Here is a 15,418-nt window from a genome sequence, read left to right as displayed (position 1 = left end):
GAGACTCTCCTTCAGGTATACTGGGCCAAGACCATTTAGGGCTTTAAAGGTGCTCAGAAACTTACTGGGAGCCAATGTAGGTCTTTCAGGACCGGTGTTATATGGTCTCAGCAGCCACTCCCAGTCACCAGTCTAGCTGCCTCATTCTGGATCAGTTGTAGTTTCTGGGTCACCTTCAAAGGTAGCCCCACGTAGAGTGCATTGCAGTAGTCCAAGCGGGAGATAACTAGAGCATGCACCACTCTGGCGAGACAGTCCACAGGCAGGTAGGGTCTCAGCCTGCATACCAGATGGAGCTGGTAGACAACCTCCCTGGACACAGAATTGATTGGTACTTTCCTTCAACACTAACATTCACTGCCTCTCTCCCCTTGTTTTTCTTTCATTTGGACTCTTAGAACAGAAGTACCCTCTACTGTGAGACATCAGTGTGGCATAGTGGTTAGAGTGTTTGATTAGGACCTAGGACACCATAGTGCAAATCCCCAATCAGCAATGAAGCTCATGAGATTATCATTGTCTCTCAGCCTAACCAATCTCACAGGCTTGTTGTGAGAATACAGTGAGGAGGGAAAGAAGCATGTGCATTACTTGAACTCTTCTGATGAAATGTGGGATAGAAATATAATACATAAATAAAATGAAATGAAAATAGATGTGAGGAAGCAGCTCAAAAAGGCATCCTTAACCATGATTACTGAGCACTGAATTGCCCAGTCACTTGCTTTATAGCAGGCTTCCTCAACCTTGGCCCTCCAGATGTTTTGAGACTACAATTCCCATCATCCCTCAACACTGGTCCTGCTAGCTAGGGATCATGGGAGTTGTAGGCTGAAAACATCTGGAGGGCAGAGGTTGAGGAAGCCTGCTTTATAAGGATTCATCAATATCACTGTTACATCTAGTTTGGGTTTGAACCCTTATCTTGTGACCACTGAATATATTATTCAGCAGCCCATCTAATTACTGAGATTTCACTGCCCACTGTGCAAGGCTGTACACAGCCTTGCATTTTACGCACTTTGAAAAATGCATCACATTTCTCAGGAAACAGGATTCTGCAACCAACATCACAGCCTGCACTTGCATAGAATTGCAGCATATCAAAAGTAACCTCTTTCACATCACAATGTACTGACCAGAAACACAATTAAGAGAAAGAACAGTTTGTTACTACAACTGAGTCTGTCTTCCGACATGACCTCTCCCTGTCCCACCTCATAGTTGTTGTTCAGAAAGGAAATATATACAAAGCCTTTCCATGGTGTGCTTAGAAGTAGCAGTTAATAAACTTGTTGAATATAAAATACAATGAGTTGGACAGTTATTTTGTGGAGTTATTGTCACTACTATTATAGTTACTGCAGTGACTCTTGTGTTTAAAGTCCTGGCCATTTTGCAAATTAGCACACATAGGATTGCACCATAGACAACTGATGTTTCAGTGGATGGAGTTTGCATAGGAGAACTTCCCAGTGATATATTGGGATTTCACACAGCATAAGAAATCTTAACAAATTGTGTTTTAATTCATTATGAATATGAATGCATATAAATTAAAGTACTCATCCTGAAGGGGAGGGGATCTCCTTTCTTTTGAATAGAACTGAAACTTTTAACTGATTCATCTATTTGACCAATCTGTTTTTGTTTTTTCAACTTTTTAATTGACTTAACAAAGGTTTTTCTGGTGGGGTTTACTTCAAAACTATTACTTTGGTAATCTGCAAATAAATGAAGATTACATTTATTACTTGACTGACTGAAGAAAACTGATTTGATTAGCTAGTTTTGTTTGTTTATAAAGGGCATCAGCCATAGTTTTTAGAACATTATAATAGGAACACAGTGCTGCAATATTTTATGGTCATTCTGAAACCAAGATGTCAAGCCAATTTGCTCACAAAGTGGTGTGTTGTTTTTTAAGGAAGAAGGAAGAGCAGCATGTCTGTCTGGGCTTGCTGTTGCCGCTGGAATCATTCCTGTTGTGATCCATTAAACACTCCCTCTCTTGAGAACTCAGGAGCAGGCTAAGCCAGGGCCTTGAGTATCTTGGATGATGTGGGAGCAGAACCTCTACCCCACTGCTGCTGATACCTTTCCTGCCACCACAAACATAATATACTCACACACTGCTACTCAGGTGAAGTTTTAGAAGAAGGAGTGCCTCTTTTAACAGTTACCTGCCATTTGTTTAGAAGGATGGCTGGTGTGTTTCATCCATGCATGGCATCACAGCAGGCACAGTCTTTTCTCTCTGGTTTTTTTTTTTTTTAAGTGTTTTTCCACTTCTCTCACACATGACAGAATGCCTCTTCTAATACTGTCATGCAGTGCCCGCCTGGCCCTAACCGTATGTTAGGGGGTGCAATACTTGCCTTGCCCTGGGTGCTGGCAACCCACGTTACGACACTGCACACACCACACAAACATCTCTCCATCTTCTATCCAGGCAAGCAAGCTTTCAAGGACCCATCCCAGCCATGGGGGGGGGGGACAATTGCAGAGAATCCAGAGCAGGGCCATTCGGGGTGTGTAGCCTGGGAATGGGCACGGCCCAGGAAGAGTCCCAAGGAGAGGTAGATCTGAAGGGGCACTTTTGGCCACTGGAACCTGTGATTCCCCCACCCCATTGCAGCCTGACTGTTCCGATCAAATAGTTTTGAGAGGATGGTTTTGAGAAAAGAATTACGCTGACTCTGGTAACAACCTCAGCATTCCCACTTCGTATCAGCAACTCCTGAGCTTGAAACAACAAGAGTGAAACGGACACCAATCACCATTTATGGCAATAGGAATGAACACTACCCACAGGGCCTGCCTCTTGTTCAGTTATCTGCAGGGTCATGCCAGAGAGATGGCAGGCACACAGGTCTCCTTTTCCAAAGGATTAATATTTAACTGACTTTCTGAACCTGTCTCTGGTGTTAGCTCTGACTAGATATGCATCTGACAGCCACACACTGCCCATCCCTCTCTTCACTTCCCACCCTATGCAGTTACAGGTTGCGTTTAAGTGTATATCTGCTGCAATTCTCTTTGTTTAGAAAGAGCCTGGAAGAAAAAGCCAGGCGGCAAAGCCAGTGTAATAGGACTCCATCACTTTTCTATTTTTTTTATTTTTACAAAAGAGGTGAAATAATTTTAAAACACAGACAGACAATGAGTTTATTTATTTAGAAACTTGTTAAATAGAGTCTGGGAATTCAAATAGTCAGTGTGGACATTGTACAGAACTGGCGGGGAGCCAAATATTCAATTCCCAAGGGAGAACCTATGAGCAAGAGCCTTCTCCTCTCCCACAAGTGGGGGAATATATTGCAATTAGTTACACGCACAAGCAATATCTAAATCGGAGCCCAACCCTGTTGCTTCAGCCAGAGAACTTCAAATGCCTGTAAGAGTGTTTAGCTTTTTAGTGCTGGAACTAGAGCAATATGTCACACTTTTCAAAGGCCTGTGTAAACAGTTCTTTCCCTTTTGTAGAAACATTTCTTAAGTTTTCCGTACCCCTGTGTAAACAGCATCCATTTACAAGCCTGCCACGTTTCATCTGAAGATAGCGTGATGGGGAGAAGCCATCCCCGAGCCTTCCTCCCCCCCCCCCATTCACCATAAAGGTCATTCCAACTTAAAACGAATGTAAAAGAACAAATTCACATTAAGGAGGATGATTGACAGTAGGCAGCCAAGGCTGGAAGGGGAATGTTGGGGAAAGAACATAGGAAGCTGGCTTGTACCAAGTATGAACATTGGTCCGTCCATTCAGCTCACTACTGTCTATGTTTACTGGCAGTGGCTCTCCAGGGATTCAGGTGGGAGTCTTTGCCAACCATACCTGAAGATGCCAGAGATGGAACCTGGGATCTTTTGCAAGCAAATCACTTGCAAATCACTTTCCACAAAAGGAAAGATATTGGTAGTTCAATGTTTAACGTCTGGGAAAATTTACACACACACACACACACACACACACACACAGAGAGAGAGAGAGAGAGAGAGAGAGAGAGAGAGAGAGAGAGAGAGAGAGAGAGAGAGAGAGAGAGATTAATGTAGAATATACAGTATAGGGATATTAGTGTAGAATTAAAAGAGCTATGTCAGCCTCAGTTTGTTCTAGGTGTCTCTGGAAACATACACCAAACCTTTCCACATAGTAGTAGAAAGGTTTATTGCCAAGAGCCTTGCAAAAAAATGCACTAATAATAATAATAATAATAACAATAATATAATAGGGTATAATAATAATAATAATAATAATAATAATAATAATAATAACAACAACAACAACAACAACAACAACAACAACAACAACAGGGCTTTTTCGGCTGTGGCTCCGATCTGGTGGAACACTCTGTCACAAGAGACTAGGGCCCTGCGGGACTTGACATCTTTCCGCAGGGCCTGCAAGACAGACCTATTCCACCAGGCCTTTGGCCAGGGCACAGCCTGACTCCCTCCCTCGGCAATCTTCGCGGAGCTCTGGCCCAATGGTTGCGAGTGGCTTGATTTGAATTTATTTTATAATGAATGATTTTAGAGTGTTGTTTGTGCTGTACTTTTGTACTGTTTTATTGTTGTTAGCCGCCCTGAGCCCGGCTTCGGCTGGGGAGGGCGGGATATAAATAAAATTTATTATTATTATTATTATTATTATTATTATTATTATTATTATTAACAACATTGGTCTTTATTATGTTTTATTAATTAATTAATTAAACAAAATGTGTATCCCTTTTTCATTCAGATACAAAGTTTGCCATGAGAAAAAGAGAGGCAGCCAAGATCAGGGATGGGGGTACCGATAGCTTTCTGGATGCTGGTGGCTGACATCTCCCATCACCCCTGCCCAGTGGCCATTCTGGCTAAGAACTAATGGGAACTGGAGTCCAATACCTGATGGGCCAAAGTTTCCCCACTCCTGGCTAGAGATGAAGGGGCAGTAAAAGAGAGAGAGAGAGAGGCTGTTCTGTTACATCTATCATTCTAGTGTGCAGTACATTGTGAATCTATGAAATATTAAACTTTCTCTTCCAATAACTCTACACTGTATATGTCTGTTACAATATGCCCATTAAAAAGTACAATAGATCATACAAACAGGAAAAGTTACTTGTAATATAATTACAAATGCATTCATGGATCAAGAAGATAATTTTATTCGAGTTTCTATGTTTTACACACATACTTCAGAAACACAGTGTGGTACTACTTGTACTCTTCAATATTATCTGACTTTCATGAGTCATTTATTCCAAATACCCATGTATGTGTGCAGACCCGTATTATTGTTTCTCAATAAAGTATATGTAACGCAGATGTGTATTTTACGACAGAATAGCTTGCCATGTATTGTATAGTACATTTGCTATATATAGCATATATAGTTCTAATATATGTTATAGGATATAACATCTACCAGGAGGAAGGAAGTCCCAGGGGTGTTTAAAAGGTCAGTTTCCTTGGGAGAATAGAGCACTGGAGATTTGCGGTATTTTTGGCTGTGCCTATTTATTTACAAAGATGCAGGTAGAGCAGATGGGGAGCAAGGCAGCAAATGCAAGGCAGGGCTAATGTTAAAACAACAATAACTTATCAAAAGTTATAGCATACCCCTAAGGCTCCTCAAGGCTGCTTCTTGCCAGGCAGCTCCAAAACTTTTTAAAATTTAATTCAGCATAGTTACTGTTTTCCTAGGATAAAAGTCTAGCCCTGTTTCAACTTGCACCCAGGCAAGTGGGTCTGATCCATGCCTGGCTTTGATGCCTGGCATTCATTATTAGCGGGCAATGCTCGGTCTAAAAGCAGACTTTGAAGAGAAGGACAGCATGGTCCATAACAGCTTATATTAATGCACCGCTGTGTTTCAGAGCACATGTGATTATTGTTCAGAAACGAATGTCCCTTGGCCAGCTCACTAGTTCTACACTCTCATAAACAATGAAACAGATCTGTGTTCTACCTATGCATGTCAAAGGCATACGCCTCTTTGCTTACAGTAAGCTTATTGCTTGGAGAAGAGCCATAGCTCAGTGCAGAGCACACACTTTGTATGCAAATGGCATCAGGTTCAGTCCCTGGCATCTCCTAGTAGGACTGCGAAGAACTCTTGTCCAAAATCCTAGAGAGGCACCGTAAGTCAGTGTAAAATACATACAGTACTGAGATGGATTGGTCAGAATGCTGGATTTATCAGTAGCCTTTTTCAATATAAGGCAGCTTCTTGTGTTCCTTATCATTGCATACTTAAAAACGAGTCACAGCAAATACTCTTCCAACACACTACTTTCTTTTGCAGTTTAATATTGAACGTATCCAACAGCAAGCCTTTGAATCTTACTGCAAATATTGATCCTCCCCTCCTGCAATCTCACTTTAACCTCAAATGCCACTCCTGAATTCACACAAGCTAATCTTGCATGGGCCAGGTTACAACTTTAACAAACGTTGAACCATCTAAAAGACCATGTTGAAATGCATGTATATCATGTTCATCAGAATGAATTTTAAAATGTTATACAAGTCAGCCCTTGTAGCAGACATGTGCTAAACTTTCTCTGGGACAAAAGAGGCTTCCCTGTTGCTCAGACTGATTGCTGTCTCACAAACATTACTATTTGAGTGGTTCTTCACATACCAAAAGCAAATGCCAAATCCTGTTAGATCACAACTCTCTAGTCATCTCTGATTCCCGGTACCACCCAATCTAATCTAATCTCACAGCAAAGTGGAAAAAATCAAGGGGACAGGCTGAGGATCAGTGGTAGAGCATCTGTTTTGCATGAGGAAAATCCCAGGTTCAGTCCCTGGCATCTCTGGGTAGGGCTGAAAGACATCCCTGCCTGGAACCCTGAGGAGCTGCTGCCAGTCAGTGTAGACAATACTGAGCTGGATAGACCAGTGACCTGGATTCAGTACAGTGGACGCTCGGGTTGCGAATGTGATCCATGTGGGATGCACGTTCGCAACCCGCAGCGTCCACAACCTGCAGCGGCACATCTGTGCATGTGGAGGTTGTGATTTGGCGCTTCTGCGCATGCACATAGCGCAATTTATCGCATGCACGGCCGCTGAAACCCGGAAGTAACCCATTCCGGTACTTCTAGGTTTCGGCGGTCCGCAACCCAAAAAAATGCAACCTGAAGCGTCTGTAACCTGAGGTATGACTATATATATCAACTTCCTATGTGTCTATGTGAATACTGTGTCCCTGGGCCCAGTGACTTTGAGCAATGGATACAACCTATGTCCTACTGAACCCTCTATAATGTTTATGATTCTGAATTGCAACAGATGCCATCTACTGGAATCCTGGGAATAAATTGCCATTTTACCCTAAGCATGAGCATTCATACTCTGTTCCTTAGGTTGTTCTCATGGCCCTTTCACTGACTATATTTCTCTATCCACTTTTCCTTGCAGGCTCCTAAGCTATATAGTGCACCTGCCCATGTGAATATTCCAGCGCATTCCAGATTTAGGAAAAGGTAGTCCATGCTCACTTCTGGTCTGTAGGGAGAGCATCATGTACATCAACTGGATAGCTCAGTTGGTTACAGTGTTTGGCCAAGGTTGCAGGTTTGATCCCTGTATGGGACAGCTGCATACTGTATTCCTGCATTGCAGAGGACTGGACTAGATGATCCCCAGGGTCCCTTCCAACTCTACCATTCTCTGATTCCATGATTCTGACCATAGCTTTATATAATATGCCCTTGCTAAGCCATATTTCCAGTGGCTTACAGTGTGGGATCAAAAGCCAAATCCACTATTTGCCAATGTATGCTCATTCACATGCTCAATGTAGCAGCTATACATATTAAAAAATACTGCTTAACTACCTATCACTGAAACATGCCAGAGTAGCATGCAAAAGTGTGCATAAAACTTATTTGCAACATAAAAAAATTTAAATCAGCATATAATGAAATACAGCATAGCAGGGGGTAAATACAAACCTGAAAAACTACAAAAAAAAAAGAAGGAAGCAAAATTCCAACAATTACTTTTAAATGCCTGGGCAGATAGGAAGGTGCTTAAAAACTTGTAAAGTCAGCACCAGACTTGCCTCCTTGGGAAGGACATTCCAAAGTCAGGCCACCACTTCTGAAAAGGCCCTCTCCCTTTTGGAAGGACTGTAGCTGAGTGGAAGGACAGATGTGTTGCATGTAGAAAGTCCCAGGTTCAATGCCCTGGGGTTTCCAGGTAGGGCTGGGGAAAGTTCCTGCCCAAAATCCTGGAGAGCCACTGCTGGTCAGAGTAGATGGATGAATGATCTGACTCAGTATAAGGCAGCTTTTTTATATTCCTAATAATATTGTCCCTCAACTAGAGGAGGGAAAGCAGAGCAGGGCTTCTGGAGAAGGTCTCCATTGTGCTTGGGAACGCAGGCCAAGCAAAGTTTCTCCCCATGGCTGTCTTGAACCAAATAGGTCATAAAAATAGCCCCAGCAATATCAGAATCTGTTTTCAGGTGCTGTCCCTACACAGATCCTGAAAACTCCCAGCCCTCACCTCCCAGCATGGCCCTTAAAGGTAAAGGTAAAGGGACCCCTGACCATTAGGTCCAGTCATGACATTAGTTAGATAGAGTCTTGGTGTTCCTTATTGTTAGTTCCTTCCACTGAAGGTATTCTGCCTTCTCTTGTTTGTAGGGCTTCTCTGCTACCCCTTATTTTAAGGCCCTGGGCTGCAGAGGTTATTAAACTTGTTCCTTAGTTCTCCAAAGACTTTACGTAAGGGATCCATGCATGCAGCAGTTGTATGTGTGGGATTAAAAGCAGAATGATCTTGCATATGCAAGTCCGCTGGCTCAATTCATAGTCACTCATAGTCAGCCCCACAACCACCAGCATAATTTATCTGCAATTAATTCAAGATCACTTAACGAAGATGAATTATTTCCTAACAGGCTCAATATTCTGCCATATTCAAATAGGAGCAGCTGGAAAAGGTGGATTCTGCACACACTCACACACTCATTCAATGCATTCTTATGTGGTTACTATGGCTACTGGGCAAATGCACTTGGGGAAGTAGTTATTCTGGGTTATGGTAATTAAAGTGGAATACAAGAATAGGATTTTACAATATTTTTTGCCATTTTTAAAATTTGGAATAAAAGGTAGATGTTCCTGAAGGCAACTGGTTGGCATGAAGAGATCTTAAATACAGTGGTACCTCGGGTTAAGTACTTAATTTGTTCCGGAGGTCCGTACTTAACCTGAAACTGTTCTTAACCTAAAGCACCACTTTAGCTAATGGGGCCTCCTGCTGCCGCCGCAACGCCAGAGCCCAATTTCTGTTCTCATCCTGAAGCAAAGTTCTTAACCTGAAGCACTATTTCTGGGTTAGCGGAGTCTGTAACCTGAAGCGTATGTAACCTGAGGTACCACTGTATGTTCTGCTGTTGCACCTGGGATTTGTGTAGTTTCACCTCCATCTGCCTCTCTTCTGCTCTTCCTTTGAGTTACGCATTGCACTAGTAGCTGTACACAGAGAAACAAGCAAACAATAAACCAACACAGATTCAGGTCTGTGCCTCAAGGATCATACAATCTGAACGACCAGAAAGCAGCAATAGGGAACCTTTTTCAACCCTGAAGGCCAGGGACAGAAGTAAAAGCTGGCAGAACAAGGAATGCAAATGTTACCTTTTGTAGTAGGCTGATTTCTACACATTCATGCATTCCTCTTTACTCGGGCAAGCAAGAGGCATGACAGTATCAGAGTTCATGGACACCTCCCAGCCAGGCAGACCCATGTGTGAAGAGTGCAGAGCAGAGCCAACGAGGGGCGTGGCTGGCGGAGAGAGTCCCAAGGGCCACAGAGGAAGCCCTGAAGGACCACATTTGCCCCTGCCGCCCTGTGCCTAGGGGTTGCCCACCACACCGCCATGGAGGAAGAGGAAAGAAAAGAAAATGGAAGGCAAGGAATCCCAAGGGGAAGAATTCCCAGGAAAGGAGGGGTTTGAGGATAGCTTTGAGGGAAGAGACAGGCCAGCATGCGATCTGGGCATAAGGAGAAGAGAGGGAGAATAAGCAGGTCCAAGAGTTTCCAAGCAGTCTCAGCTGGGCTAAGGGGGCGGGGGTGGGCGGAGGCGGATGGTTAAGCTAAGTTCTCGCCCAGTGTGCAAACTAGCGATGATGCGCGCTGCGGGCGCGAGGTCTTCACGCTAGACGCCTATTGACTGAACGCCTTGGCATCTTGCTAAGCGAAGTGATGTTGACACGGAGGGATGCGCCTCTGACTAGGGACCAAGTTCTCCGTCAGCGTGGGAGCCGGCGGTGGCGGAAACACGGGACGCACCCCTCCCTGTCTCGGGCTCTCTCCGCCCCACCAACACCGCCCGCGGTCCATCTTTTGGCCAAGCTCCGCTTCCAAACAGAAAGAGACCTCCCTCCGTCCCCACTTCCCAGCGGCGAAAACCAACAGCAACGCCGGATTGTCTTGTTGCTGCTGCTGCTGCTCGATTTTGTTTGCACGAAAGGAGGTTATTTGCGCCCAAGGTGGCCAATGCAAAAATAAAAAAATAAAGCTTGAGAGGATAGTAATGGCAAATAAACAAGCCTTTCCATAAAAAGCACCTCGCGTGTTTGGGACTCATCAGATAGCCCAATATGAGGAGTCCTAACAAAGCGAGGAAATAAAGTCTGGTTCGTCTGCTTTGCTTTTTACTCGAGCGAGGTGTGGTTTTTTTCCTTCTCTTACCCTTTCCTCTTAAAAAAAAGCAAACCCTCACAGGCAGAGGGCAAACTCACAAGCGTCGGAGCGGGAGGGGGGGGAGGACTTGTTGAAACTTGGTAAAGTGTTAGCTTACTCTCTCAAAGGGTTGGAGAGACCTGGATCCATCGCGGCTTGCTCCAATTGCCTGGTTTTTTTGGTGGTGTGGTATGTTGTGTTTGGTTTTTTTTTAGACTGGTGATAAAGTGTAAAAGTACAAGTAACTCCTTTTATAAGGCACGGGTGTTCGCCTAATCTGATCACCTTCTGCTTCTTTACGGGGCTATAGGGTGTCTCTAACCACTACCAGCGGGGCTTGCGCCGGCCGCCTAGTTCGCTTGCGCGGAGTGGGATTTTCTTCTGCAGAAAGTCGCGCTCTCCTCCGTAGGGGATTTTAGGCCCGGGCGGGTGGCGGGTGGGGAGAAGAAGTGGGGGAGAGCCCTAACCCTCCCTGAGCATCCCCTAGAGCCCGAGCAAGAGCGTCGATTCCAGCTGGTTCTCAGGTGCGAGCAGAGGCGCCAGAATAGCCCGCGGGGAGAGCCCGATCCAGCCCAAGTGAGACGCGTTCAAAGTCCCACTTATTATTATTTTTTTAATGGGGGAAGAGATCTGAACACGTGCTGAACTCTGCCGTCGAAGTCAAGACGTCCTACTCTTTGCTTCGCTAGTAAGTGCGTTATGTGGATTGGCACCTTGCAATCGGAGTAAATTACGCGGACACATCATAAGTGCGCCCCCACTCTTGTTTGCTTGCTCCCGGGTAAAGTGTAGGCTTGCGACCCCCAAAAGCGCTTCTCTTTGCTCGGATCGTGACCACGTAACGGTAAATGTCACACATAGGCTGCACATTCTGTGGAACTGATACAGTCTCAGAGTGGCTAGCATGTTGCGAGTTCATTTTTCAGCGACTTAAAATTATGGTTTTCCAAATAATGCGGCCGTTTCCAACTTGCCCCATCATCCACAAGCTTTGTCGCTTTTCTGTTGCTTTTAATTTTTTAAATTAAAAACAGCGAATATCTTTAATATGATCAAGGTTAAAATCAGGCCACATAACCTTAAACTTGCGTTGCTTTCTAAGAACAAACCATTTATCACCTAAAGTGTCTCGCTTTGCTTAAGGAACAGGCCGGACGACTGAATTTGGGCATAGACAGCTAGGCTTACTTAGAAATAAGTTCCACGGGTTTCAATTGAACTTGCTTCCAGGTAAAGCGTGCGCATCTTCCAACCTAAGAATCACATTTACAGAACAGCTTGATCGTGGTTTCTCCCGCCCCCAGGCAACCTCATATAACTTCGTAAATGAATAGTAAGTTTATTTGATGGGGGGTGTAGGGAGGTGCGCAAACGGGAAAAAGGGAGAAAGCTGGAGACATTTTTAATAAATAAAAATCAACGATTTAATTCTGCAGGCGCCAGCGAAATTGACGTGGTGATCGAAGGCGAAAAGAAACAGGGTTTGTAAACGTGGGAAAGCGGTTTCTGCTGCACTTATTCTCTCCGTTTGCAACCTATGGGTTGCAGAAGGCGGACCACGCAGCTTCCTAAGTGTGCATCTGCACTGCCTTGTACATCTCAAGGCACGTCAGAAAGTTTTGGCGAATGCTCTGCGCCGTATCTAAAGGCAGCAACAGACTATCTCACAGCTGCGGTGAACATCAGCCACGGACCGCGCCAGAAATAAGATCCCTGCTGGGTTTGCTACTGGACTTAACTCGGTGCCTTTAGATAAGGGAATCTTTACGCATCTGCTGCGATCGGCGCATCTGCAACTTTCCTTTTTTTATTAAATGAATAACGGATCTGTTTTCAAATTGTGTCGACTGGATACATCTGCTTTTGGGGGAACAAAAACCAGCTAATCAAACGCAGGCGAGGTGGAGGAAGAGCGGGGGGGGGGGTTTGGTCTGTTTCACAGAAAATTAGACAGTAATCCAATGAGATCTTGTGCTTTCCTCTTTCCTCCCTCCTCCCTCCCCCTCCCCCCGCGCGATTTTCTCCCCAAACAAGCAAATAATCGGCCTTTTAAAAATGTCACACAACGTCTGCACCGTTTTTGCCTGCCCTTCTCGCCGCCACCTTTCTCTCTCTCTCTCCCCACCCCCAGTTGGAAATCAAAGTATCAGTGCAGGGAAACAAACACAAAAATAGCATGAAATAAATAAAGAGGACTTGTCCAGGGGCTAGATAGATGGGTTGAGGGGACAGGATGCACAAGAAATCAGCTCCCTTGCAAAAAACGAAGCAAGGCTGCATCTGTTGCACTGCGGGTTGCAGTCAAGAAAACGTAAAAGAGGTAAACTTGAAATTACTGCGCGGTTTGCATTCGCACAAAGCCCGATGGTGCTTTGAACGTTTGCTAGGAAGTGAATCCCAATTCCCAACATGTTCAAGTGAGTCTCAAGCCCAAGCTAAAGTACAGGAGTGCAGCCCTGAGCACATTTTGTATGTAAGTTTCCATAGCGGTGGAGTCAATGGAAATTTCAGTAAGTTGTATGTATGGCCGGCTGTGCGAGGGGAGGAGGAGAGATGGAGAATCGCACACATAATGTTTGATCGGCTCGTAAGGATAGACGGAGACTCCGGCCCCAAGATTGCCAGCCGCCACTGCAGTCTGTAGCAAACTGTTAGAGGAGGACGCGTGAAATTGACAAGATCATCGTGGGTCTCCAAAGATGCCAGAGCAAAAAAAGAAAAGTGCGGCCCAATCGCTTCCACCTCACCGAGCTCGCACTTCAAAACATGCCTTGTAACTGCATCAAGTTAAAATTGAAACTGCCCAGCTCTAGCTGCTTCTTGAGTGGATATTATTATTATTAGTTTTTTTAAATATGTGAAATAAACAGACAGGAAAATAAGGAGATCCAGCTGGGAGCTGCCGCTGAGAATCTCAGGCAGCCCAGTTTGGCCACCTCAACCGAGGACTACCAAGCGGAAAGAGCCGGAACTCCCAAGCGAAGGAAAACTTTGTAAGTCTCCCTTCCGCGACGGAACATATTCCTTTTATTATTGCTGCTGTTATTATTATTTTACGCTTTCAACAAGGAAAAGGAGGCCGCTACTGGTAGGGAAGACGAGATCGCTCGTTCCTGCTTTGTTATGTAACTCACACACTTGCCCCCACTTAAAAAAATATAAATAATAGCACCAGAACTAGAAAAGGAGGACTCGTCGTTGTTTAGGCAACCTTTCCTGGAACAATATTCCAGCCTGTACACGTGTATGCTGCGGGTTATTCCTTTTGCACGTGCCACAGGAACGGGAGACGCGTGTGCACGGGTCGGGGGGGGGGAGGCAGTTGCACACGTGCGCGCGCCGAAGAAGCAGCGCTCACACGCGCAGAGCGCGAATTTGTTTGGCTAAGTTGCGTGTACCGGGGGGGCGTCTTTCCGCGCTGACCAGAGCGACTCGAGCCAAGGAGGTTCTCCCAAAAGCCCGGAGCGGCTGGATCTTGCCCTGGTGTTGGGGGGGGGGGAGGCTCAGCTTGAAATGGACAACCCCCAACTCGAGGAGGAAAAACAAAAAATCCCCTTCAGCTGGCGAGGAGTCCCCTGCTGCTGCGTTAAGTGCATGCATGCTTTCTCCTCTGCACCCAACCTGTCCCAGCAAAGCCATCGCTCCAACTCCTGGGCTGCAGGTTGCCACCATCGTCTCCTCCTCCTGCGGCTGCTTTCGCGGCCTCCCCTCCTTCCCTTCCCCACACGCTTGTTTTTAATGTTTATTTCACAGAGCCGGCAGCGCCCACTAGGGGCGCTCGGCGTCCTTGCAGCCTCTGGCTCCCTCCCTCCCTCGGCGGAGCGAGCGAGCGAGCGAGCGAGCAACTTGCGGCGCTCTTCTTCGGCGCGGCTGAACTTTTCCTCAACTCTTTCGCCGCCTCGGCTGAAGTTCACCAGCGATCCTTCCCCGCCCCCCCCCTCCTCCCTCTCCCTCTCGCCGCCACCCCGGCAGACAAACACACAAACAGCGCCGGGCACAGCCAAGCCAAGCCAGGGAGCCCAGCCGGGACCTCTCCACCCCCCCCCCCGCCCGGCTCCCCGCGTCCGAGGCGAGGAAGTGGGGAGAAAAGAGAGGGGAGAGAAACGCAACGCGCCGCCGCGCACCATCTCTCTCTCTCTCCAGCAAACCAGCCGCGAGGTGGATGGATGTTGGGCAGCGGAGGCTCTCGGGGGCCAGTTCTGCGCCGGGGGCGGGCCGGATCTGTGGGGCCAGTGGCTGACCCCCACCCTCCCCGCCCTCTCCATCCCACCCCACGGACCCACATCTTTCCCGGACGCCTAGTGGGGCACAGAAGGGAGCGCGGGGGGCGCAGGGGGGGCGCGGGGGCGCGCAACAGAAAGAGCGATTGCACCTACTTGCGGCCAGTTTCCTCGCTCTGCCTTTGGATCGCATTGCTGCCAAATCCCGCGGACGTTGCTTGGATGGTTGCTTGTGTGGGGGGGTATCTGGGGTCGGGATGGGGGGGTGGGGAGGGAAATCAATGGAGGGGCTTTCCCCCCGCTATCTCTCTCTCTCCCCCTCTCTCTGTTGTTTTTTCTCTTTTCCTTCCTGCTTCCCCCACTCTTTTCTTTCTCTCTTTCTCACTCACTCTGTTTCTCTCTCTCTCCCAACCCCAAAGCTTGCTATCTTCTCCAGCATTGTCAGTTTGGACACCTTCGCACATGCGCAAGGGCGGCTTCTCCCTCTCGCTCTCCTC

At 46.3% G+C, this 15,418-nt stretch overlaps 1 protein-coding gene across 13 annotated transcripts in view; it reads right to left on the bottom strand.

Moving 5' to 3' along the window:
• Window positions 1-15,158, bottom strand: part of MECOM (MDS1 and EVI1 complex locus) — a 468,901-nt gene extending 453,743 nt beyond the window's left edge. For 4 of the 13 annotated variants that reach the window (XM_081189991.1, XM_081189990.1, XM_081189995.1 and 1 more), the window contains exon 1: window positions 15,078-15,156. In XM_081189991.1, the coding sequence (XP_081046117.1) occupies window positions 15,078-15,114 (37 nt within the window). In that variant the 5' untranslated portion in view covers window positions 15,115-15,156. Of the gene's footprint in view, window positions 1-15,077 lie in introns of all 13 variants that reach the window. The other 9 variants (XM_081189979.1, XM_081189992.1, XM_081189988.1 and 6 more) reach the window with 4 other exon arrangements.
• Between the last annotated feature and the right edge of the window lie 260 nt (window positions 15,159-15,418).

Source organism: Podarcis bocagei, assembly GCF_964188305.1.
Source record: "Podarcis bocagei genome assembly, chromosome: 4".
Lineage (NCBI taxonomy): Eukaryota > Metazoa > Chordata > Lepidosauria > Squamata > Lacertidae > Podarcis > Podarcis bocagei.
This window is presented reverse-complemented; position numbering and strand designations above follow the sequence as displayed.